This window comes from Lissotriton vulgaris, chromosome 8, assembly GCF_964263255.1.
Source record: "Lissotriton vulgaris chromosome 8, aLisVul1.2, whole genome shotgun sequence".
NCBI lineage: Eukaryota > Metazoa > Chordata > Amphibia > Caudata > Salamandridae > Lissotriton > Lissotriton vulgaris.
The window spans coordinates 341,995,228-342,021,297 of NC_141696.1; the positions used below are offsets into that span (position 1 = coordinate 341,995,228).

A 26,070-nucleotide genomic window follows, 5' to 3' on the forward strand; every position below is an offset into this window, starting at 1 on the left:
GCCTCTCTTCCCAGCAGCGTTAGAGGGAGGGCTTTCCAGTGTCTTACGTCTGCCTTTAAGCGAACAAGTGGTGGTAGCAGGTTTTGTGTATAGAATACCTCCGCGTCTCGAGTGATTTGGACGCCCAGATATTTAAACGATGTATTTGCAATCGTTAATGGACAGTCATTAGGTAGGGTCGGGGCAGGACCCCGTAAGACGTAGATGACCGATTTCGACCAGTTAATCGTATACCCAGCGTTTATTCCGTGTGTATCGCATAGCGCCAGTAACCTCGGGATGCCGGCCTCCGGGTCAGATAGATAGATTAGCATGTCATCTGCATATAGGGAAACCTTATCCTCCCAATTATCTCCCCACTGCACTCCTTTCAATAATGGTGTCGTCCTAAGGACTGTGGCTAATGGTTCTATGACCAACGCGAATAGTAGGGGTGAGAGTGGGCATCCCTGTCGTGTCCCTCTGGCCAGGGGGGTTTCTCGGGAAATGTGGCCATTGGCAGCTACGTGTGCGACTGGTTCTGTGTATAGTAGTCTTACCCATGAGATGAACCTGGGGCCTAAGCCCATATGGGCTAGGACTGCGAAGATGTAGTGCCACTCCACCATATCGAACACCATTCTGGTATCTAAGGAAAGTATGGCTGCCGGGTCTGTTAGCATGTGTGCCCTAGCTAGAGCTCCGTGCACGCGTCTGAGGTTCAAAGCCGTGCTCCTATGTGGCATGAAGCCTGATTGGTCTGGATGAATCAGGTGTGAGAGGTGTGGCAACAGTCGATTGGCCAGCAGTTTCGCCAAGATTTTCGCTTCGGCATTAAGAAGCGAAATCGGACGGTATGAGGTGCATTCTGTGGGTGATTTATCCGGTTTTGGGATGGCCACTATAGTCGCCATTCGTTGATCCAAAGGTAAAGTACCTCTCTCCCGACTCCACGACCATGTCTAGTAAGGGCTTGAACAGTACATCTGTCATAGTCTGAAACCACTCGATCGGGATCCCATTGGGGCCCAGTGCCTTACCCGTATGAAGCGCGTTAATCGCCGTCCGTATCTCTTCCACCGACAGGTCAGTTTCCAGGTCTTCTACGGCCTCTTGCGGCAGGATCTCAGTCTGCACATTAGTAAGAGCTGCTATCGCCGCTTCCGCTGTGACCTCCGCTTCCGGGGTATACACCCCTTGGAAGTGATCAGCTAGGATATCTATAATTTCAGAGGGGCGTGAATGTATCAGCCCCTCCGCGTCTCTCAATTGCAGTATAGTCCTGCTGCCTTCCTTTTTTTTTTTTATCTAGCCATGCCAGGAGTTTACTGGCCTTGTCCCCTATATCATATATTCTGTGTTTTGTCGCCTCTATATTCTCTACTGTCCGTCGTCGAAGGTGATCGTCATGTAATTGTTGACAGATGTGAAGCGCCTCCTCTGTCGGGTCTGCCATATGGTCCGCGTTAGCCCTTTCCACCCTCAGTTCTAAATCTAGCAGTTCCTGTTGTTGCGCGCGTTTATGTCCTGCTATCGTTGCTATCGCCTGTCCCCGTAACACTGTTTTGTCGACCTCCCATAAGGTCGTGGGGGATGACCCTGAGTCTGCATTTTCTGAAAAGTAATACTTGGTCGTGGTTTTCAGGGCCTTACGGATGTGCGGAACCCTGAGATACCCTGGGTAAATTGGATATACTCTTTTGCGTGTACTTTCGGAACATGACAAGCTTAGCGTTAGTGGGGAGTGGTCTGATATACCCCCGGGTCTAATCAGCATGTCACTAATTGTGAGGCGGCCCTCTCCCAGTGTGAGGAAGTAGTCAATACGGGATAGGCTATTGTGGGTTGCCGAGTAGTAGGTGCAGTGTTGGCCTTCAGGGTGAAGATGCCGCCATATTTCCTGTAGACCCTGTGCCTCCAGAAATTCACTGAAGCGAGATGGGCCGGGCGTCTGGGTTCTGACCGGGAACCTATCCTGTGTATTGTGAGCTACAGCGTTAAAGTCTCCCCCACTATTAGATCACCCTCTGGGAGTTCTATCAGGAATCTACCCGGGTTCTGAAGTGCAGCCGCATGCAACGCCGGTGGAATGTATACAGACACTACGTTAAGGGGCGTCCCTTCCCATTGACCACATGCCGCTGCAAAGCGGCCGTGGTCATCCGTTTTAACGGTCTGTCGTATGAACCGGGAGGCCTTCTTCATTAAAATACCTGTCCCCCGGGACCCTAAAGTGAAGTCTGAGTGGACTATCATACGGTAGCCACGTCTATCTAGTGCCTTAGTAGTGTCACCTGTTAGATGTGTTTCCTGTAGGAGGACCAGATCATGATTTATCCTTCTAATGCTTTGCATGACTAACCCTCTCTTTATCTTGTCCCCCAGTACCCTCACATTCCAGGACATCAATTGTAGTGGGGCCACCGGACCTGAGTGGGGATTCCCCCCCTAAACTATCAGTCTGCGCAGCCTGTGCCATTACTTAATTACAGAGATGGAGATGAACTCCATATGAGACGTCATCAGTAACCACGGCCCATAACTAACCATAGAGCTGTTGATGTTAGTCTGTAGTGGTGGGTCTATTCGCGTCTTGGACTGATGCCATTGTGACCGGCATGTGTTAACCAGCACATAGTGCCATGTAGTGTACCTCGCATATTCCGTAAGAGTCAAACAATTTAAACAATCAACCTTTAACATACTCCCTTTCCCCCGTGGTCCCCCCCCCCCACCCTGCCCCCCTGCTACACGGACCTTGAACTGCCCGCCACCCAAACTTAGCAGAGTGCCTAACCAACCCACATATAAAACTCAAAGTTACTTGCTCGTTGGGGGGAGAAGAACACTCCGGAGTCAGCGACCCCTCATACTCTCCTTGGAGGTCTTCAGCCAAGTGTCCATGGCAGCCTACCCAGCATTTCCAGCACTATTAAATGTTCCCTGCCCATCGGACTGTTATCCTTCCGCCTCCACATCCTCGTGAACACTCTCTTGTTGGTGAGCGACTCGCTGCCTCGGGTCCTGTAGTCTGGACGTCCGCCCGTCCATCCGTACGTTGGTCTCTAGCGTTCCTGCCCGCACGGCGGGATTGAGAAGACGGTATCAAGCCGTCCAGCCAGTCTCGGGCTACTTTCGGATTATCAAAAAAACAAGTCTTGTTTTCCGCCTCCACTCGCAGTCTGGCTGGGAACAGCATGGAGTATGGAATTTCTCTCTGTCTCAATTCTTTTTTAATTTCTAAAAATGTCTTCCGCTTACGAGCCACCTCCGCTGTGTAGTCAGGGAAGAAGGCCAGAGTGGAGTTCTGTATCCTTACCGGAGGAGATACTCTTGCCGCTTGTAGGATGGCATCCCTATCTCGGAAGTTAAATAGTCGTGCTAAGATAGGTCTTGGGGACGCCCCCTGCTTTGGCCGTCCTCCCGGCACTCTATGTGCCCTCTCAACGGAGAAGAAGGTCGACAGCCCCTTAGGTTGGAGTTTCGATTTAATCAGGTCTTCCACAAAGAGATCAGTTGCTCTGACACCTTCAGATTCCGGAACTCCAAGGATTCTTATGTTTCTTCGGGAACGCCCTTCCTGGTCGTCCAGCTTTTCTTTCAGCGCGTTGTTCTCTGCCGTGATTTTCTCCATCGCTGTTTGTAGCTCTGACACATCTTCCACCAGGGACTTTGTGACCAGTTCCAGCGACCCCACTTTTTCAGCCATTTTGTGGAGGTCCGCTCGTATGAGGGTTATCTCTGTGGAGATGGAGCCCACCGTGGTCTGTACCTGCAACACCTGTGCTCCCGACTGCTCAAATTCGTGGTGGTCCCTTGCGAGCCAGCCCTTCAGTGACCAGCAAAGAATTCGGGCCCTACCTCTGCCAGGCTCGTCTCCGTTTGCCAAGCCTCACCACATGTTCATCGCATTTTTTATTGTTTTTTGTTTTCTCTTTTGTTTTTTGTTTTTCCCAGTCAGGCTCGACGCGGGGAGAGGGGGGGGGGGATCTCTTTTTATTTTGTTTTCTTTATTAATAATGTTGCTCCGGAGAATCCTACCGCCCTCGCTGCCTCCGGTATGTTGCACTGGTCTCCCGCGCTGGCGCTCGGCCGCGTTGTCGCCGAGCGCGAAGTATTGGCGGCGGCGTCCTCTGTTGTTCCGCCGCCGCTGGCCGCTACCTTCTGGGGCTCTCCTCTGCCACAATCAGGGTCGCCTGGAATACGCTGCTGGGACGCCTCGATCCTCACCCTCCGGTCGCCGGTCACATCCGGTCCCACTCAGCCGGCTTGATGGCACTTCCGGTCGGGTACTCCGAGTAGTGGAGTCCCCTGCTTCTGGTCGGCTTCCGGGCCGCCGGGATAGTCGATCGAAACTCCGCCTTCCAACGTCCGATTCGTGTCGGAGTTTTTGCCGCCAGTGCCGCCCGGTCCTGGGCCTTCAATTCCTCCCTCGGGGTCCTGTAATAGCCACGGATCAGGCTACGGATGTTAGGAGAGGCCGCTTCTCTCTCGGAGCTAGACCTCTAAGCTGCCGCCATGTTCGGCTGCTAGCCACGCCCCCAAAGACTTGGCTTTTTCAAACAGATATTTAAAGTGTCCTCCCCTACTCTGACTCGTCCTTTTAGTTTCCAGCACCAAGACGCCTCCGGGCATTCGTTGCGCTTTATAAATTTATAAATCAAATCACATATTCTACACTATTTCTAACTCCATTCTCACCCATTTGCTACAAAACAGTCTAAAGATGGAGTCCATGCCTATGCGCATTGTTACCGAAGAGAGAAGTCACTTTGTCTTGTAACTCAAAAATAATTCTTATAGGAAAAACAAGTAATCATCCGAGCCCAACACTAGATGGTGGACATATGCAAAGCATGCAAATCTACAATACTACATGCCAAGAACAGATGCTTACTGGGTAAGTAACCTAATCCTTATTCAGTGTGTCCCTCATTCGTACCTCTGTCTCTAATTCATATTCCGCTCAGCTGGGGAGGTGTTCCAGTTACGTGATGCTGGTGTTTGACTGTGTGTCTGTCTTGGACTCCACACTGGCAGCCCACCTTAGGCCTCTTCCCCCTTTTTTGCGCATAGTCTTATATTCTCACTTGTTGTATGTCAAAACTCTGCGCACATCTCATGCGTAGGCTGGACTTTTCTGCACAAACTGCTTCTCACTCCAGTTCCATTGTAGGGGCTTTACAATTTTCAACTCACTTTGCTCATTGTGCCCCACATTTCTGGGTGCAGGGTTCCTCATGGGAGGGCGAGGAAAGGCTAGTATGGTTTAAGCGGAGGATCCGTGACTGTAGATGGGTAAGAAAGAGACTGTCAAAAGTATCTCTACTATATTGTTACTCTTCCCCTGACCCCAGAGTTACAGTGCTCTGCAGCGCTGATCCACTCTATCCACTCTATCCTTGCCCCCTTTTTTTCCTTGACCAGAACTTTGTTTTGCCATTTTTTTCCGGGCCCCAGACTGTACCCACTGGCCCTTAGTGATGATCCATCTTCATAGTATGGATTCTCACACCATCACATTATCTGGACTCAGCAGGCCTCCATGACTGCATTAACGCCTAGGGATCCCTTCCTCACCATCGCAGGGCGCTTCAGGAGATTGAAGGGTTATGCTGGCGCTCCTCATGGAAGCATTTGAAAAGAATCGCAATATTTTTTCCATGTTTTTGGACACTGCATTTATTTCTTGTTTATCACAACCAAACTCAAAGCAAGAGTTTTATTTGTTACAAACAGAAAGCAAATAACCCTCACATGCATTTTTTTCTCTGCATTTGGGGCCACTGTTTTTTTTCCTGCTCAGGGAGTAATATATCCAGGGAGAACTGCCCTAAATGAGGCAGTCCTCCATATGCATGTAATATGCCAACATTGGGGGCTTTTTGGGCTCCACCAGCAGTCTTCCATTGGTTCCACCAACCTCTAAATGAGAGCGGGGATTCACAAGCTTGCCGTGGCAGGATAGCAACTGATTTATAATGGTTCTCTCATCCAGCTAGCCTATATATCACATCATAAGTATTGTTCTGGCTCCCCGGCATTAGTATTCTCTTAAACAGCTCCTTTCTCTCTTGGTTATAATTTTTTCAAGTGATTTGCGCACATACTTCTCTGTTACACAAAGAGAATAACCAGAGTTTAGTGCTTACTCACTGCTTTCACCAGACAACCTTTGCTTGAAATCTGAAAAGCGGCAACTTTACACATATTCACAATGGTGGCTGTATGGATTCTAATATAATAGCTATTGGACAGTTTTAGGAAAATAATTCCTTTTTTTTATATGAATGTTTCATTGGTGCTTCTTATTGGTGTTTCTTCTCTTGTGCTTCCAGCTTCATGGTGTTGCTTTGGTAATTGGAAGTTAAAGACTAATCGATTAGAGGGAATTAAGGCATTGCATTAAACTGTATTGGCTGTTACATTGTTAATGTGTGAAATTGTCCATCCCACCCATTCTTAGGTTATTTGGTATCTATTTAGTTGTCTTTCTGTGGGTTGAAGTGGCTTAAGAAACAACATAGTAGTGGTTGAATTGCTTAATATACTCGTAGACACTGTGCTCATTTTGGGCCATATTCCAGTCTGTTGTTTTTTTTGTGTTTACTGTGTCTCTACAGACGGGGACCAACCACAACAGGCAAGCCAGCCCTGGTCCAGCACCACCTGTAATGGTCCAGCCCGATTATTTCGGTCATGTTACCTTTGAACTTGAATACAAGCAACTGAGTTGTTTAAGCCTTTATGGGCCTCGTCTGCGATGTGCAGCTTGAGTCCAACGCTCAGTTGGCTACTCCTCCTTTGTGCTTGACGGTGTCACTGTGAGCATCTGTGTTCCTGTTATGAAATTATGGAGATGGTAAATGCATGCAACTGATCCTTTGAATATAGCATCGCGGGCATGTGAGACTACTTATCCTTAATAACCGGTTATGCAGCAAACCTCCAAAAAACAAGGTCAAAGGTCAAAAGTATGTGTTGGAGTGGCACAGGGGGATAGAGCTGCACGTTCCAGGTAATTTGAGAAACTCCGGGGGACCAACCTATTTCTTGAAGGAATTAACACTATGTCTTCCAGGCTTACCTCAGAGCAATTGGAACATCTCATTTAGACCCGAAAGGAAGACATTCTTTTTATTACAATTCTCTTGATTTTGAGGTCTGTTTACAAACATTAACCTAACCTGGGTCAGAATGAAGGCGAAGAAATAGTGGAATACATTGAAGTGGGGAAAATGTCGATGCATACATTGCTGCATTCGGGAGACTTATTGCTTACTGTGAATTCGATACATTTACAGATGAATTAGTGTGTGATCAATTTATTTTTCAGTACTTTGTCAAGAACTGACAAAGCAATTCTACAAAAACGTCTATCTATTCTCCATCTATCGAACACTAGACGAGACCACTAGGACTGCTAAAAGCACTGAGACTTCCAAAATTTCTGTTAGAGCTGGAGGATAAACACCGAGATAGTTAATGTAGTATGCCCCAAGGAAACAACATTTCAAGGAAGCCAAAGATTTCAAAGTTGTAAAAAAAATAGTAGGGAAAGGTTTGGTTGTAATTTTTTCTTTCTTTTTTTTTTTTTTTTTGCAGTCAAACCAATATTTGTTTCAGATGTGTTCATCCAGTACATGTCAAGGGAGGTGGGGCAATCCCAACTAAAGTTGTCACATGCAGGAGTTGCAATAAAGTGGGACACTTTGCGAAAGTGTGCTAGTGTCCGAAGAAATGTGGTTTGTTTTAACAAAATTCAGTATGACCTTAAAGATATTGTGATGATCATCAGTGAGAGTGATGTTTTAAACAGGGATCCCTCTGATTGTGTTGACCCTTATATTGATGTCGTTGAGAACAAAAATTTGAGACTTTTGGTTGTCTCTGTCAAGAATACCTAGGATTACTCATGAGTTGTTTGATGAGCTGTGTCCATGAAGAGTACTGGAACAACCTAATTGTTCTCTCCGGTTACGTTTGAGGGGTGGAGATTTGCATTGTCTGGCGTTTTTCGAGGACATTCATGTTTTCAGGTGAAGGAAGACTTCAGTCAAGTGGCATAGGTGGCCAGAATTGCTTTCTGTAACTCTACTGTTCTTTAATCAAAGTATTTTAATAGCCAGCTCAGTTGCAGATATATGCCCTGAAAACCTACTGTAATTGCTGTCTTGATTGTCCTGACACCTAAGGAACTTACTTGTGATAAGAGCATTATTGAACCTATTGAGCTCTCTCTATGGCTGTCATACCTGGTAGTGCAGTACAATATGTAAGTGGTTGCGGTAGCAACACTTGTAACATACAATAAATATAACCGCATTCTTTTCATTTAATGCATAAATCCAATTTCTTGTATGAATCATTGGCATTCAATGCAATTTTAATTCAAAGCATTGGTTATTATTGGCAACACAGTTGCTCAAGCATATAACCGTGTGATCCGTATTTACAGTGCTCTTGATATAGGAAAAAGGGGAAGGTTGGGAATCAAGTGAAAACGTGTGGGTGAAGGACAGGTAAGAGGTGATGTGACATATATACATCGATTATACATGATATAACCTTCCCGGCCTAAAACAGGTCAATTGTTCCCGGGTATACACAGAACTCTAATATACATCCACTAATTGGAAATCAGTCATCAGAGCTTGTGATGTAGGTGTGTGTCGTCAAAGTTTTGACCCCTATGAAGGAGGGTTAATTCAGTCCTCACGGTGGAGTCTTCATGCGGTCTTGAGATGGAATGAAACCTAAGCTTGGTCTAGTGGATGCAATTATTGATGGCTTCGCACCCACTAACAAGAAGGGTCTGAAATCATTTTTGGGGTTTGTGTGGGTTTTGTACACAAATCATTCCTGATTATGCTTCTCGTGCTAAACCATTTTCTGTATTACTAAAGAAAAATACTCATGTTTATTTGGAATGAATTGAGTAAAGAATCCTTTGATTAAAAAAACAACCAGCCCGCTCCAGGTCTCTTAAAACGTTCGGCCTCGCACCCCTCAATTTATCATGCAGCTGCATCACAATGATGCCAACAATCTGTCTGGGAGCAGTCCTTACACAGAGTACACAAGAGAACTCCGAGATACTGAAGTACATTTTTCGACTATTGACAGAGAATTGTTGTCCTTCTAGTTTGTTTTACAAAAGTTTAATACTTAATTTTGGAGTACAAAAATCACCTTGAAGACCGGCCATAAGTCTCTAGTGGCCATTTTAAGTGCTCGAAAATTTAAAGATGGAATGCTAGAATTGCAAGGTTTCTACCAAAATATTTTAGTATCATTTTGTTAAAGTACAGATACAAATATGTGCTAGGAATATATGGGCAGATTATTTGTTAGGTTCCCTGCCACTGAGGAACCACTTAGTGATACTAGGGATAAAGACAATGAGAGTTGTTTGATTGCATCTATACATTTGAAGCTGTGTGTGCTATTTCTGAAGAAAAGTGGTGGAGAGAAATTCTTGCAGACGAAACTATGAAACAAGTAATTTTATTTGTATTTATTGTTTAGCCAGGAGAGAAAGGTGTTGTGTGTTCTTGTCAACCATTTTGGAACATTCATTTCCAGTAGTCACTTGAGAATGGCTTGCTTATCCGCGGGAAAAAGTTGGTGCCACCTGAAGGGTTTAAAGTTGATGAAGAAGCCCACAAGGGGCATTTGGGGTGTACTTTTACCAAACAGCGACTTTTTCAAATGTTATGTGGTCCATCAAGAAGTGGGTGAATGTATTTGTGAAGGCATGATTTGTGAATGACCTTAAAATTACCAACTCTCCTTTACATTGCATTGAGCTTCTATCAAGGGGGTGGGAGAAGGTAGGCATTGACCTTGATGGACCACTTAATTCCTCACTTTCCCTGGTTCTTGAAGATTTTTACTCCAAGTGGCCAGAAACTAGGTTAATTCCTCAAACTAATTCTAAAGCAGTAATTATGTTTCTCCGAGATGAGTTCATACACAAGGGATTTATGCAGTTTTTAGTCTCTGATAATGGTGTCCAGGTTGTTGGTGAAGAGGGCAGGCATTTTCTGAAGTTAGGTGATGTCAAACATCTTAAGAATCGAAATTTGCCTAGCATTTGTAACGGTAAGTTTCAATTCTATTAAGGACACGGAGGCGAGGATTATGCCTCTTTCTTCGCTGCTTCCGCAGCCAGTGAAGTGTTTTTTCTCCTCTCTCAGTTTAATGCTGTTAGGGGATTTTTTCTGATGTATTTCTGCATGTAATGTTTATATTTCTTGGGGCTATGGGTCTCTGATGTGTTTTCTTTGCAGAGTCCCATTCAGGTCGCGGAAGGAACCATCATTTCCTAACAGAAGAAATAGAACTGCGTCAGCGCCGTAACGGAAAATTCTGGATTTTACAATCGAATTAACTATTCAAGGCTCATATTCAACCATGAGGAAAAACTTTTAAAACCTGGTTACTTACTGCCATACGGGGGGGGGTGTCGCTCGACGATATACCGGGTGAGATAATCCTCGCCTCCGTGTCCTTAATAGAATTGAAACTTACCGTTACAAATGCTAGGCAAATTTCGATTCTATGGCAGGACCGGAGGCTCAGATTATGCTAGTTCAAAGCTTACTCACCACCAAACTTGCAATATCCACCACCGGCTTAAAGTAAAACCTCTTAAAGGTGGAATCGGAGGACCAGTCCGCGGCCCGCATCAAATCCTCTAAACGAGCTCCCGCAGAGAAAGCCTTAGAGGCCATGGCCCCTCTGGCAGAGTGAGCTCCGAAACATTTGGTATCAATACCTGCCTCTTGCATGACCCAGCGCACCCACCTCGCTATGGTGGGGGAAGAGACCGCATGGTGTGGTTTTCGCAAGGCAATTAACAATTGTCTCTCGCCCGGAGGGCGAATGTCCCAAGTCATATCTTCATAAGCTTTCAAACACTGAACAACACATAGCTTCGGGACATCCACGAAAGCCGGATACGAAATTGTTCTAGAAGCCGACTTTGTGCGGCGACCAATCGTGAAGGTGACACCATCTGGTGAAAACACGCGTGCCGAGACATCCAGAGCACGCACGTCCGACACTCTCCGGCAGGACACCAAGCATAGAAGCATAGCCAGTTTCGCAGAGAGTTCCTTGACCGATAGGTACCTGTTAGGTTGCCAGGACAGGAAAAGGTTCAAAACCAAATTGATGTCCCAAAGGACCGAGTACCGGGGCTCTGGTGGTAACGCCAACCGGACGCTCCGCAAAAGTCGGCATACAAAAGGGTGTACTCCGATCGGAGCACCATCAACTGGGTGGTGTGCCGCAGAAATAGCCAAACGCACAGCATTAATCGTGCGGTAGGCAAAGCCACCCACGGCCAATTCCGCCAAATAATTCAACACGGGTACGAGTCCCGCGACCAAGGGATCCAAACTCCGTCGAAGACACCAACGCACCCACTTAGACCAAGCGGATTTGTAGCGCTTCGACGTACTGACAGCCCAGGCCTTGGATAACAGACCTTCAGCTGATCTCGAAAGGCCCGGGAGCGACCAACGTCTCCTGAAAGCCTCCATGCCATGAGGTGGAGAGAGCCCTGAACGATGAGAGGATGCGGATCCCGATCCGGGTTGAGGAGCAGGTGAGGAAACCGGGGGAGTAGGATTGGAGAATCCCAGGAAATTTCCAGAAGAACTGGAAACCAGACTTGGTACCTCCAGAGCGGCGTCACCAACACCAGCTCCACTTCCTGCCGGCGAACCTGCGCCGCCGTTCGCATCACCATCGAAAAAGGTGGAAACGCAAACGGCTTCTCCTTGCTCCAGTCCTGGAGAAACGCGTCCGTGGCCTCTGCCAGCGGATCCGGTCTCCAACTGAAGAACCTCGGAAGTTGATGATCCAAGCGGGACGCAAACAGGTCCAGTGAGAAAGGACCCCACAGCCCGTTGAGCCAGCGAAAGACCTGGACATTCAACATCCACAGACTGGAATCCCGGAGGTACCTGGAGTGCCAGTCTGCCACCTGGTTGGCCTGACCCGGCTGGTACTCCGCCGTCACCGATACATGATGTTCTAGACAGTAATCCCAGAACTGTTTTGCCAAATTCGCCAGTGCACGGGACCTCGCGCCCCCTAGGTGGTTCACATACCGCACTGCCGATACATTGTCCATTTTCAATAGGACACACGACTTCACTGAGTCCCTGGTCCAGCAGCGTACTGCAAAGGAACCCGCCAGAAGCTCTAGACAGTTGATATGCAACTTCTGTTCTTCCAAGGACCAAGTGCCGCCTGTTGAAAAATCTCCACAGCGCGCTCCCCAACCGACTCTGCTGGCATCGGATTCGATGACGAGGTCCGGGGAAGATCCGAAAATTGCCCGACCATTCCAGGCCTCCATGTGGGTAAGCCACCACAACATCTCTTCCTTGACCTCTACCGATAGGGGAACCATTTGGTCGTAGGACACGCCTCTGCGTAGATGATAAGCTTTGAGGCGCTGGAGAGCCCTGTAGTGCAGAGGGCCCGGAAAGATGGCCTGAATCGAGGACGATAGCAGGCCCACCACTCTGGCAACTTGACGTAACGACGTGTGAGACTTTGTAATTGTCTGTCGCAAGACGTGTTTGATCTTGGACATCTTCCGAGACGGAAGACTCTGGGAGGCGTCGACGGAGTCTATGACAAATCCCAAAAATTCTACTTTCTGAGAGGGTACAAGAACCGACTTGTCTCCATTGATGACAAAACCGAGATCCTGAAGGAGGTCGACAGTCCGGCCCAGTTGAGAAAGCAAGCTGTGCGGACATTGCGCCATCAGCAAAATGTCATCCAGATAGACGATCAGGCGAATCCCCTGCGCTCGCAAGGATTCCACCACGGGATGTAACACTTTGGTGAAACACCACGGAGCCGAGGATAGACCGAACGGAAGGGCCGTGAATTCGAACACCTGTTCCCGCCAGAGAAACTGGAGGAAGCGACGGTGAGGAGGATAGATTGGAACCACAAGATAAGCATCCTTGAGATCCAACCATACCAACCAGTCCCGTGGAAGGAGGATATCTCGAAGGAGATGCATTCCTTCCATTTTGAAATGATGATAGACCAACCACCCATTGAATTCTTTGAGGTTGATCACCGGACGACGGCCTCCGCCGGGTTTGTCCACTAGGAAAAGATTGCTGATGAAGCCCGACGGATGCCGAGTTGATTGGCGAACGGCCCTTTTGCGGAGAAGTTCCGCGACCTCTTCGTCTATCAACTGGGCATCGGACACCGAAAAGGTTATAGGGCGCGGGGCGCACACCTGGACAGGCTGATCGTAGAATTCGATATGAAAACCGCGGATAGTTTGCAGCACCCAAGCATCCGCTGTAAGATCTACCCACGCCCTCCGAAAGGCTGCTAGTCGGCCGCCAATCTGAACCTGCTCCGCGGGGATAACACTCACCGTGTGTGCTGGAAGCGTTGGAGTTCTTTCTGAAGCCTCGACCTCCGAAACGCTGCCCTCTTGTAGGGTAGAAGGAGTTGAAGTTGGCCGAGGTGTTGTACTGCCCTCGCCCGGAGCCTTGCCCTCTGTTACCGGCATTCTGCCCGCCACGGCCGGTCGCGCGGCCCCTACCGCGTCCGGCCCCTTGGGAGAAACGCTGTTGGAACACGCGTTTGATACTGGTCTGAGCTCTATCAAGGGATGTGAAGGTAGACACGAACTTCCCTAGCTCCTTAATGAACGGTTCTCCGAAGAGACCGCCTTGGGCAACTGCTCCTGCTTCCGAAGAGGCTAAGTCTCCCAACTTAGGGTCTAGCTTAATCAGGAAAGACCTCCGCCGTTCGGTGGAAAGGGCGCAGTTGGCATTGCCTAAGAAAACAATCACCCTCTGCGCCCAATTTGACAAGACATCGGGGTCAATGGCGGATCCAGTAACTTTAGCCTCCTCCGCCATGTCTAGGATCTTAGTAATGGGCCCCACTGCGTCTAGCATCTTGTCCTGACACGACCGCCAGGATTGGTCAATGCCCTTACGGGGGTCCTTCATAAACTTTGCTAGAAATGTCGCCATCTTGGCATCTAAATCCGGTGTCATGGCAACTTTCCCCTCCAAGGTGGGTCTAGGGCATTCTCCACGGAGGCATCCCCTGGCCTCCTGCTCCAGAGGCTTGCGCAGCCGACTAGCCACGAACTTTGCCACCTTGTCACCCGGGGCCCAGGCTGCGGACCGCGGATGCATGATCTCATCCGGGTCCAGCATACCTGAGCTGTCCCGCGGTAACTCAGTGGCTGAGCTCGAAGGTCGCCAGGAACGCACCGATTCCTCGTCCCCATCCGAATCCGGGGAATCCCCTGGAGACGAAGGGGCAGTTCCAGTAGCCACCACCGAGGCGGGGGCCGCAGGCTGGTCAGGTGGGGACTCAGTCGCCTTAGCCAAAAATGCGTCACGTAGACGCTCAAAGGCACCCTTGTCCACCCCCTGAGCACCCTCCGACAACCCCCCTTTGCAGGGTTTCTTAGAAGCAGGGGGGCCCTCACCCGATGGGCCTGGGAGGGCATAAGGGTTTCCTGACTGCGCCTGAGCTAACTTGGCGCATTCCTCCACTATGCGCGCAGAGAGACGCTCCTCCATAGGGGTTACCACCTCTGTCACGCAGCGGTAGATGGAGCTGTCTACTGCTTGGTAGAACTCCTCATCCTGCAGATAGGATTGAGAATCACCCCCATAATACTCGTCCTCCATGTTGCACAAAGCTAGCGCAAAGGGGTTCACACACTACCCACAGTTTGGGTGTCACAGAGATTAGGGCAGACCAGAGGACTGCAACAGTTTTGGTTGCCAGGGACTGGCAAAATTCTGGGTGCACTCGCTCCCTCAGCGCGCAGACCCACCCCAGGGGGACCAGGTCAGCTGCCTCACAGCGCGCTGCCACACCAATGTTCTACACGAGTGCAGACTTGCCAAATCGGCGTTAACGCGGTAGAACACCGCAATACCGACCCCCACCGGGGCATTCAGAAATGGGGCAAAAGTGTACAGACCCGAGAAACGGGCGTTCAGTGAGGCAGACTTGAGGGCTCGGCTCCGCGGCGGTTGGTCTCCTCAGCGCGGCTCCTCTGTGAGGAGAAACTCGCGCCGGAGACCAACGAGACGCGGCCGCGCCCTCTTGCGGATGACTGCGCACCGCAACAACAAATACTGGGAAACAGTCGCGAAGGAAGCGAGACGGCGCTTCCGCGACCTGAATGGGACTGCTAAGAAAACACATCAGAGACCCATAGCCCCAAGAAATATAAACATTACATGCAGAAATACATCTGAAAAAATCCCCTAACAGCATTAAACTGAGAGAGGAGAAAAAACACTTAACTGGCTGCGGAAGCAGCGAAGAAAGAGGCATAATCTGAGCCTCCGGTCCTGCCATAGAATTCACTTTACCACCCATAAACTAATGGTCTTGTGGAACATATGAACCTTGTGTTGGTTAAATGCATTCAGCGTATGTCAAACTATTCCCCACTCCACCACCAAAGTTTTGCCTTTTGAATTGTTAAGAGAGTGCAAACTGGCCACATGGGTTAAAGAAGGAGTGTCTTTAGTCAAGCTTGACACCTCTGTCAGGGATAATGTTTCTAAAGCATAACTCAAACAGAGTTCATATTTTTACTAGAGGAAGTAGGTTCTTGACATTGTTCTTGAGGTGGGGGATGTTGTTCCCATGAAGAAAGATTGTCATGTAAGAAAAAGACAAGAGAAGTTTGGGGATCTGTTGTAGTTGACAAGGTGTGTGGTAATGCGGTCGGAGTAAATGGACCGAATTGGTGGAATGCTGAAAGAGTTTTTAAGGTAGGATGCGAATCTAAGGTTGTACTCTGCAGGTTTTTATGGTAGCGCTATACTGATGTGCACTTCTCAATAATCTCCGGTTTCTTGCACAATTTGTTGTGTTCTGGTTAAGATTATTACCTTGTTTTATTTAAAAGTCTGTATACGAGCAGTTGATCTGTTTCTCTGCAGTGAATGAAAACAATCTTTAAATCTTGAGTGTTCAAATAACCCTTTTCTTTTCTTTCAGTCGACGGAGTTTGTGAAACAGAATATAGTGGTGTCCAGTGGATTTGTTGGGGGGTTTCTGCTCGGTCTCGCCTCTTAAGCTGCATCCCAGGTGGGTTTTAATGCTCACGCCTGAAGGAAAAAAAACAAATGATGCAGTGGTGGTGGCGTCGCTGGGGAGATACTGGTGTGTGCAGTCCTGTTCTCTCAATCTCATGAAGATTGACCGGCCTAGCAAAACTGACGCTTTTTCACCCAAGGCTTACTCCTACAGAAGCTTGCAATAAAACTAGGACTGGCTAAAAATAAAATAAATGGTGCTGTATGCATTATTGTATTTATGGACTGACGTTTCTTAAACTGCTGTTTGAAATGAGAATATTTTTTATGCTGTTTTTGTGAATTATCATTCATGTTTTCTCCAAACTGTATATTTGAGGTTGTGTAAAGGATATCGCCTTTCTTTTAAACTTTTTGTATCTTTTAAACTTTTATTCCAAACCGCATAGCTATTTTATTTATCTTAAATGTGTTATGTTGTGATGCTCTTCTGTAGTGCCAATAAATGGATGCTGTATGCTTTTGCAGCCTGGAGCTGCCCATGTGACTTCAGAAATCACCTTGTGCAATAATCTACAAATGTAGGTTTCCTTACAGAAATCGATCATTGGCATTCTGAATGTATTCATTATTAAAAGAGAACTTAAATCTAAAGCAGATTATCATGTTTTCTGTTTGTCAGCAATAGCATGTCACTTGAGTTTTTTTTTTTACCACAAGGTAAACCGATGTGGGTAGAGTACAAGACTTTAGGTCTCTGCAACAGTGAGTGATTTCTTCTTTCAGCAGGCTAAATGAATGCCTCATTGTAAGAATTCAACATTTGCTTCCAGAACAGTCTTACTGGGAATCGTTCTCAACTTGCAGCATGAATTAACGTTTTTAAGCATAGGATTAGCACCATGCCATCCATGCTGAGATAGAAAGGGACAAAGTCTTTTGCCATTTCTACAGCAAAGTCTTTAAGCATAGGATTAGCACAGTGCCATCCACGCCGAGCTGTAAAATGACAAGAGTTTTACCCCTCCAAGCACAGTATTACAGCTTTAGATTGGTAAAATACCATCCAAGCCAACCTGAAATTAATAAAAGCAACCCCTGGCGTATTTCGCTATTATTACAGCTCTTCAGAGAGTTTTAGCTTTGTCCATACACAAGTGAGCACCCAGTAGAAGCCATAACAAACCCTTTCATGCATAGAGTGCTGCATAAATTATGCAAAGCAGAGAACTCTGGGTAGTTCCCAAGTTACGATGGAGAGCAGCTTCTGTATTGAGCACCCTACAACACCAGCAAAATTCTGAATGTGCTTATCTCAAAGTTTTTAAGCATGGGGATTAGCACAATGCAATCTACATGAGAAAGAAGCAAATGGCCTCATTACAATGCTGGTCGGACCGGCTTCTGCAGTTCTGTCAGAGGCGGTTGGTCCGCCGTGCTACAGTGTTAAGCAGTCACACCAACTGCTGTATTACAAATAATTTTCATACATAGATGTTCGAGGCATGTGTTCTGTAGATACACATGCTTTGCATACTCCTGCCATCTAGTGTTTGGTCTGGATATTTGCAAGTTGTTTTTCTTCTAAGATGTCTTTTCCAGACATGAGGTAAGGTGTCTCCTGCTTTCGGTGATAGTGCGCATGGGCATCAGCTTTGTGGGTAGATTGTTTTCTTTCCGCCATCGGGTTCGGATGTGGTTTGCTGTGCTCTGGCTCGAGACAGTTCATAGAGATCCCTTCGGTTTGCAACCCACTGTACTCGCATCTTTATTGTTTCGAACGGGTTTCCCATCTGCCACGTGTCGAAAATCAAAAACATTCCCTTGTTGGATCGAAAACTCCAACCATGGCCTTCGTGCCTAGCCTGTTCACTTTTACTCGAACAAAACATCATAGAGTAATCTGCCACTGAAACGGGCTCCGTTTCAATTCTGCCCTCGGTGTCATTCCAGATATCTGCGCACTGACCTTCACAAAGTCCATAACCTGTTCCTGTCTCCGGAGCACAAGGAAGAAGACTGTGACACCTGTAGTTTATTTTGCTTGAAAGAGAGCCACCGAGACGTCTAGCTTGACGTAAAGAAATGCAGCCACAAAGTATCAAAGACACCCCCAATATCTTCGGAGAAAATACTGAACAGGAAGTAATGGAAGCGTCCACAGCAGAAGAACAGCCTTCTCCGTCCAAGACTCCCACTCCGAGCTGGAGATAGAACAGGAGTCCCATGATGTTCCAGCTGGTCAAGTTGCCGTGAGTCCCAAAGCCCCTTTGCCCACAAAACCCGCTTCCACTTAACATAAGGCTTCCGAGCTGCCACAGACATCCTTGTCATGGTAGGCACAGAGACTGAGCTTCCAACTCCCTGCACTCCGTCTCAACAATGAAAGTGCTCATCAAGCCTTCTGACTTGGGCTCGAGTTGAGATACCACACCTTTGGCACCTATAACATTGGCTTGAAAGACAAAGGACAAATCCAGCTCGCCACTTAAAATGTTGGTACCGAAACAGAAAGATGATCCTCAAAAACCTCTGGAGCCAATTCTGGAGAACATGCAACAAAAGCTGGATACAAGACAAAAGAAAATCTATATTAATCCATACACTAGACCGATTACAGCAAAGCCAGTGATACCACCCTCCAAAAGGAAAATGGACACCGGATATAAAATCCCTCTCAACAAGGACCTGGCTACTAGCCCTCTTCACCCCATTCCTCATATCCCTCCACCATCTCCACCAGTACCTATTATACCACCTTCAGACCTTCTAGACATTACAGGGCTCTCCTTGTACTGATCCTGATGTGGAGGCTGGGATGACACTTGTGGACAACCACCACCGGATCTATGGGATGATTATAATATAGATCCTCTTACAGACACAGACCAAGCTCCATTCCTTGCTAAACCTTTCCCTCCTGATGACCGCACATCATATCAGGCGTTAATTGCCAGGGCCGCCACATATCATTTATTTTGTTTGAATATATTTTATTGCATTTCTTTCATTAGAATACAGGAAAGCAGAACAGTACAGCAGTAGTATTGACTAGATACGTCATCATACATCCATTGTCTACATATGAGTACATAAAGAAAAAATAATTTTACGAATCAGTTTAAAACATAGAATGACAAGGATGGGAAATGCAGCTGTACAAAGATAATTCTCCATGACAACAGTTTGCTAGTATTCTAGCTCTGCCCAGTTTTACGCAATAGAAAACGAACATCTGTATGGCGGGACATTTATTACAATAAGGTGACTGACGAGAAGTGTTTGAGTGCGCCAGAGGACTGACGAAAGAGCACTAAGCAGGACAGGTGTAGTGTGTCGCTGGTAATAAAGAATATCCAAGCCACAAGAAGCGTAATATTGGGGGAAAGTCGGGCAGGCTGGGTGCTACTGCACTGATGAAACAAGTGTAGCGTTAGTCATCGTCTCCCTGTCGCGGGGCATGACCCGTACGTCGTGTCCCTGAGTGTCACACTCATCCTGAGGGTGCTATCCACGACTGAGTGATCAACGTCGTCCTACAGCCACCCCGCAGAGCGCTAGAAAGAAACCTGCGAATAATCAATATTGAATATCATGTTCTCAGAACGTTAAACAGTGATTAAAGAACTTGTGAAAATAGGGGCTGTAAGCCAACGGAAGGGGAGAAAATAATAGTAGGGAGGAAGGGGGGAATATTAACAAAATAAGAAGCTTGCATTTAAACAAACGAGACGGGGCTACGGGTAGGGGCAAGTGCATGTGTAATTGTGTCTGCAGTGGGTGTCATCCAATGTCACGCATAGTGGCCGCAAGGGCGGCGGCAATGGGGGGGGGGGGACCTCTAAGGGCGGTCCCCTTCTGAGGGAGGGGGAGGGGGATGGACGCCGGGAGTCAATATGTAACCTAGAGGAAGGGAAGAAGGGGAGGAAAGAGGAAAGCAGGGAGGGGGGGTCAGGCGGCGCCTAGTGAGAAGAGCCTCTATGTGATCCCACCTTGTATACACACTTGGTGAAAGGCAATTAGGGTGTCATCCCATGTCTGAGCTCTCGGATACATGTGGACCCCGCTGTTTCCTCCCTGTGCAGGGCCACGCTTTCTGCCTGCACCCAGGTAGCAAATGAAGTGCGCCAGTGTATGGCCTGGGGAGGTTCACTATTCTTCCAGCGTTTTGTGACAAGTCTTTTTGCCGTTATTAACCCAAGGGCCTGCCACATATCATGGAGTCACTTTACGCAAGGAATCTTTGGAGGAGGATTTCTTATTTGAAACATTAGGGGCCACATATAAGACAACAGTCGTAACCTATGTTAAAGGGTATGATGAGGCATGCTGAAGACATTTATGAAGGTCCAGTGAGGGCACGTATAATAACACCCATGGGGGATAAAAATATAACCCCCCACCATCTGACCCAATTTTTATTATGGGTCCTTTAGATTCCTTATTTGTGTCCAATCCTCGTAAAAGAGCAAATTCATAAACTTCAGGTGATGCACCACCTCCAGATAAGGAGTCCAAGTTGACAGATGACTCAGCCAAAAGAGTGGCTGCACATTCAGCCAACAACTAGTGCTTTGCCAATACACAAGGTCTTTTGGCTAGGCACGACAGGCCACACTGGGACGAAATGGAACACTTACTCCAATATCTCCAGGGGAGCATAGAAAAAGAGGACAGGAACTAGTGCAGGAGGGGAAACTAATTTAAAATTCCTCTATTAGGTGTGCATTAGACTCTGCTGGTACCGCAGCCAGAGTTAACACCGGTGTTCTCTTCAGAAGACACACATGGTTACAAATCTTTGGGTTTAATGCCCCATTTTACAAGGAACATCTCTTGAAAAAAGGGCACAGACGTGGCAAAAAAAATAGGAGCACTACCGTTACCCTCTAACAGGTTAATTTCGCTGCTCATTTCATAGGGGACTTTCAAAAATTCCCTCAACAGATGCCAACACATCTTCCTATAAACCTCAAAACAATCCTCTCCCTCTAGAGGATTTTACAGAGGTGGCTACAGAGGAAACAATTTTAAAGGCAAAGCTATACCAACACGCACTGCTCCATCTCACATCAACTTGATAACAATATTTCCCCCACCCCACCCTTTTCGGGGTAAGCCTGCATCAGCATTTGGCAATCAATAACATAAGAAATGTGGGTGTTGGACATTACCCAGCATAATTGCCTGGAGCTCGCCAGCAATCCTCCTAGTATTCCACCTCACACTCATAAACTCTCTCTAGAGCACCAACAACTACTGAAACAGGAAGTACACACCCAGTTCTAAAACCGCATCAAGGGACAGGGGTGTACTTTCTTGCTAATCCCTTGAAAAGGACGGTTCTCTACGACCAATATTGAATCTAAGACCTCTAAACTTATATATGTCAGACCACTTTCTTATGGTCGCAATTCAACTAGTGCTTCTTCTCTTACAGCAGTGCAACTGTATGTCAACAGTAGACTCAAAGGACGCGTACTTTCACATCCCTATTCATCCAGCACATCGCAATACCTCAGATTTGTAGTTGCAGGATAACACTCTCAATTCAAAGTACTCTTATTTGGAAAAACCTCACCCACAGTAGTTACCAAGTGACCAGTGGTAGTAGCAGCTTGTCTAAGAAGACAGTCATGTCTTCTCATAGCCACACGATTGGCTCATCAAAGCCAATACACATCTCAAGTGTTTACAACACACTCAAATTACGATAAGTCTTCTTCATCAATTGCGATTTACAGTCCATGCACAAATCTCCCATCTCTGACCCATGCAACTGCAACATTATCGGTGAGCCATGCTAAATACTCAAAACAGGTTTAGCCTATCCCAATGCACCCAAGGTTCAAAATTTTCAAACGCTGCTACTACAAATCCAAAGCAACCAGTATCTAACAGTGAGAACCTTTGCGCAGATTTTAGGGCTGATGAATTCATGCATTGCCATAGTACCTCATTATTTATTATTTATTTAAAACATTTATAGAGCGCAACTATCACCTTGCAGGTATCCTGGCGCTGAGATAGCTCTTAGGAACAGATCCACTGGGAGACAGCAGTTGATTAATCTTTAGGGAACAGCCAGGTTGGTTTTTTTTTTGGGGAACCTTTATTAGTATTACAAGCATTTACAAGTATGGGCCTACAACCATCCCGGCCGGCCGCTAATCAGAGCAGGAGTACAGCAAGCAATATGGAAAGTTATAGCAGTTCGAAAGCCGGGGTCATAGAAGTACCAGAACATAACTTGTGGTCAGACGTGCAGGTTTGAAATCAGGATTTGAAAGGTTCATTTTCAAATAGGGAACTGAAAAAGAGTGCCGTACAGTCCTACATGGTCCTACAATACTGCGAGCAAATCAGGATATCCACAAATAATACAAATACGAATAATGTATCGGGGGTAAGATACACAAATCAGGAGAAATGCAGGCACAAACCCAGTACGTAGCAAATCCAAACCCCACCCCTCAAAACAAAACATACTGCAGGGATCATGAACGATGACAACACTTAAAAGAGAAAAAAGACTAAAGGGCCATAGAAACAAATACCGAACAAACACAATCCCCCCTACCCCCCACCCTGCACTCCAGCAGAAGGCCATGGCCTACCCCCCCCAGCAGCGTGCCTGTCGCCCTATTGGAGACCCAAAATATAGAAAGGGAGAGAGAAAAAGAAAACATATAAGCAGAGGAGGGCCCTCGGTCTCGCTGCCCGACCCCACCTTTCACCCCTACACCCAGGAGATTCCCAGAAGCAAAGTAAAATATCAATGGAGAACATCAAGACCCGGCTACAACAGCAATGGAATCCCGGTCAAACACACCCAATGCACCGTCAGTCAACAATAAGGCCACTAAACTCTGAACCATATCACCCCTGGCCTTGTCTAGCAATGGTACCGCCAGATGTCCACTTGTCACTCGGTATACAGAGCAGCCTGGAGGGTCCAAACGATCCGGGCGGGTCAGGCCGAAGCGTAGCCACAGAAAAGTACAGCAACCCAAACCCATCCGAGTATATACAGCGGAGATCCGGTAGTGTCGATGTTGACCCCGGAAGCTTCCCAAAATCCATACACAGTAGTACCATCCAAGAAAGGAGAGTCACACAGTCCGGCAAGCACCACGACATCGCCGGGACAGCCCAATAAGGAAAACGGTGTTGTTTCCCCAGCCGCCAATTGAACATGTGCCCCGAAGAGACACTCCCGTGTACAACCATGTCGGCCAGAGCGGTCACAGGAACTGGGTCTTTCGGCGGCTCCCGGTACCTAGGCGGAGCTGGGACTCTCCCCGTGGACATAGTTGCGGGCACGTCGGCACTCACTTGGGATTGAACTGTGGCCGTTAGGGACGGCGAGACAGTAATGGCGGCTATTCTTCTACCCAGGTCCCGAGCATTACAGATCAGAGTCTTGTGCAAAATCGTTAGGACAGCCAACACGTCCTTGGATGTGGGCTCTTGTGTACGCCGCCAGCATCACGGCACCATCCGTATGACAGCCGTCCGACCTGGACATGGTCCGTAGAGTAGGGCACCAGCCGCCATCTTAGTCAGTTCGACCTTGTCCCTCTTCACCTCGCCTCAGGGACCAGGCCCCAATTCAGGGCGTTACGGGATGAACAACCTGGACTCGGTAAGTGATCGTTCCCCTTCTCCCATTTAAATACGCCTTCGTGGCTCAGGATAAGTGCCGGAACAGCCAGGTTTTGACCAATTTCCTGAAAGGGAGAAGTTCACTTGTTTGACGGACCTCCAGAGGCAGGCTGTTTCAGAGTTTTGCTGCAGTAACCCTGAAAGATCTTCCTCCTTTCCTGACTTTTTAAAATCTTGACACTTTAACAAGGCAGGCCGTTGAAGATCGGAGGGCTCTGGTTGGAATGTACCAATCAAACATGGATTGCAGGGGGACGGGCCCAACTCCGTGTAAGGCTTTAAAAACGAGACAGAGATTTAAAAGCAACTCGCTGTTTCAAAGGGAGCCAATGAAGTTCGGCCATTGCCGCACTGGCCGAGGATCTCCTAGGACAGCCCAGGGCTAGTTTGGCAGCGGCTGTTTGAACTCTTTGGAGTCTGTCCAACAGCACAGCCGGGGCCTCGAGCAACAGCGCGTTGCAATAGTCAAGGCGACTAAGAATGGTGCACCTGACTATTAAGGCCCGGGCCTGCAAGGGAATGAGTGGGAAGATCTTACGGAGTGAGCGGATAAGAGCAGTGCAGGTGAGCACTGTTTTCGCAACCTGGGCTTCCAAGGTGAGCTTATTGTCCATCATAACACCCAGATTGCGAACAGTGGTAACCGGCTGTGGTTTTTCCAGGGTTTCCGGGGGCCAGAACTCCACTGGAATCGGGCGAGGGATCCGACTTCCGGCACAGAACAGAACCTCGGTTTTAGAGGCGTTGAACTGTAGGGAGTTCTTGTGTAACCAACAGGCCGTGGCTCGTAGACAGTCATGAAACAACTCCAGAGGAATAGATTCCTCACCCTCCCAAGAGAGAATGAGCTGAGTGTCATCGGCATAGTTAATTGCTCTTAGCCCGTGAGATTTTATTAACGTAATCGGAGGTTTTAAATAAACGTTAAATAAAATCAGGCTGATGGACGAGCCTTGAGGCACCCGGTGAGTCACCGGGGAGAAGGCCGATTAATACGGGGGGAGGGACACAGCCTGCTTCCTATCCCGCAGGAAGGAGTGAAACCAAAGCAGGACAGTGCCACCCACCCCGGCCTCTCTTAGTCTCTCCAATAGAATCATATGATTGACCGTATCGAATGCGGCAGACAGGTCCAACAGAATCAAGGCTGCTCTCTGACCCCTGTCTGCACGCATACGAAGGTCCTCCATGGCAGTAAGTAGAGCTGTTTCAGTGCCATGGGCTGGACGAAATTCGAATTGTATTTCGTCCAGGAAGTTGTTACGTTCCAGATGTTTGGAGAGACACGAGCTCACCCAGCGCTCGGCGATTTTTGCCGGGAATGGTAGCAGGGAGATTGGTCGATAGTTCTGTAGACACTCAGGATTCAGAGAGGGTATTTTCAACAGTGGCCTAATGAGAGCCTGCTTCCAAGAGGCAGGGACTAGGCCGCTGCTCAGGGATTGATTACAAATCCTACAGAGGGTGGGGAAGAGTTCCTCTCCGGATACCTTCCAGTTTTTAGGGGGAATGGGGTCGAGAGGAGAGCCTGAGGAAATTCCTTGGGACAGTCTGTCAAATTCCACCTCGGTAATGGGGGGAAACTCCCTCAAGAAGTCCATTGGCTGGCACACTTGGCTCGCTGCTCCATAGTTGTTAGTGGCAATCTCGGGGCCGGTGGAGTCGACCAGATTCGGAGAGCTGCCAAGGTTTCGAATTATAGTCTCAATTTTATCATTGAAGAACAGCGCGAGATTGTCGCACAAGTGTTGTGTGGGAGGGATAGATTTTTTAGCGCAGTCAGGATGGGTAAGGCTGTTCAGAATCTGGAAAACACTTTTAGAGCTGTTGGCAGCTGTACAAATTGTGGAACAGTAGTAATCAGATTTGGATTTCATAATCGCATTTTTGTATTCCAGAAGTTTAGTTTTCCAGAGTTGCTTGTTAGCATCGAGGTAGCCTAGTCTCCATTTTCTTTCAGCCTGCTTACAGGCCAATTTAAGAACCTTTAAAGAATTGTCGAACCAAGGAGCCGATACTCTACCCTTGTGCTTACATTTTTTTAACGGAACTAGGGAGTCAATGGTGGTCGATATCCTGAGACATAAGGCTTCATAGTTATCCTCGGCCGGAAGATTTGGGGAGAAGCTATCCTCCACTTGGAAAATGGCACCAGAAGTTCTCCGCCTTTCCAGTCTCTATAAGTAACTTCAGAGGAGGTACTGCGAGTCTGCGTTTTAGCTCCCTTACAGTTGATGTAACATTTAAGGAGAGAATGGTCGGTCCAAGCCATGGGCAAGATATCATTCAAATGTACTAGCTCAGGGGTGGAAAAAATAAGATCAAGTCGATGCCCTGCTCTATGAGT

General features: G+C 47.6%; 1 protein-coding gene across 1 annotated transcript in view; it reads left to right on the plus strand.

The window, feature by feature from the left end:
• The window catches only part of FUNDC1 (FUN14 domain containing 1), a 177,146-nt gene extending 160,434 nt beyond the window's left edge, over positions 1 to 16,712 (plus strand). Inside the window, exon 5 of the mRNA XM_086934105.1 lies at positions 16,021 to 16,712. Coding sequence (XP_086790231.1) covers positions 16,021 to 16,098 — 78 coding nt within the window. The 3' untranslated portion in view covers positions 16,099 to 16,712. The remainder of the gene's footprint in view (positions 1 to 16,020) is intronic.
• Positions 16,713 to 26,070: the final 9,358 nt, after the last annotated feature.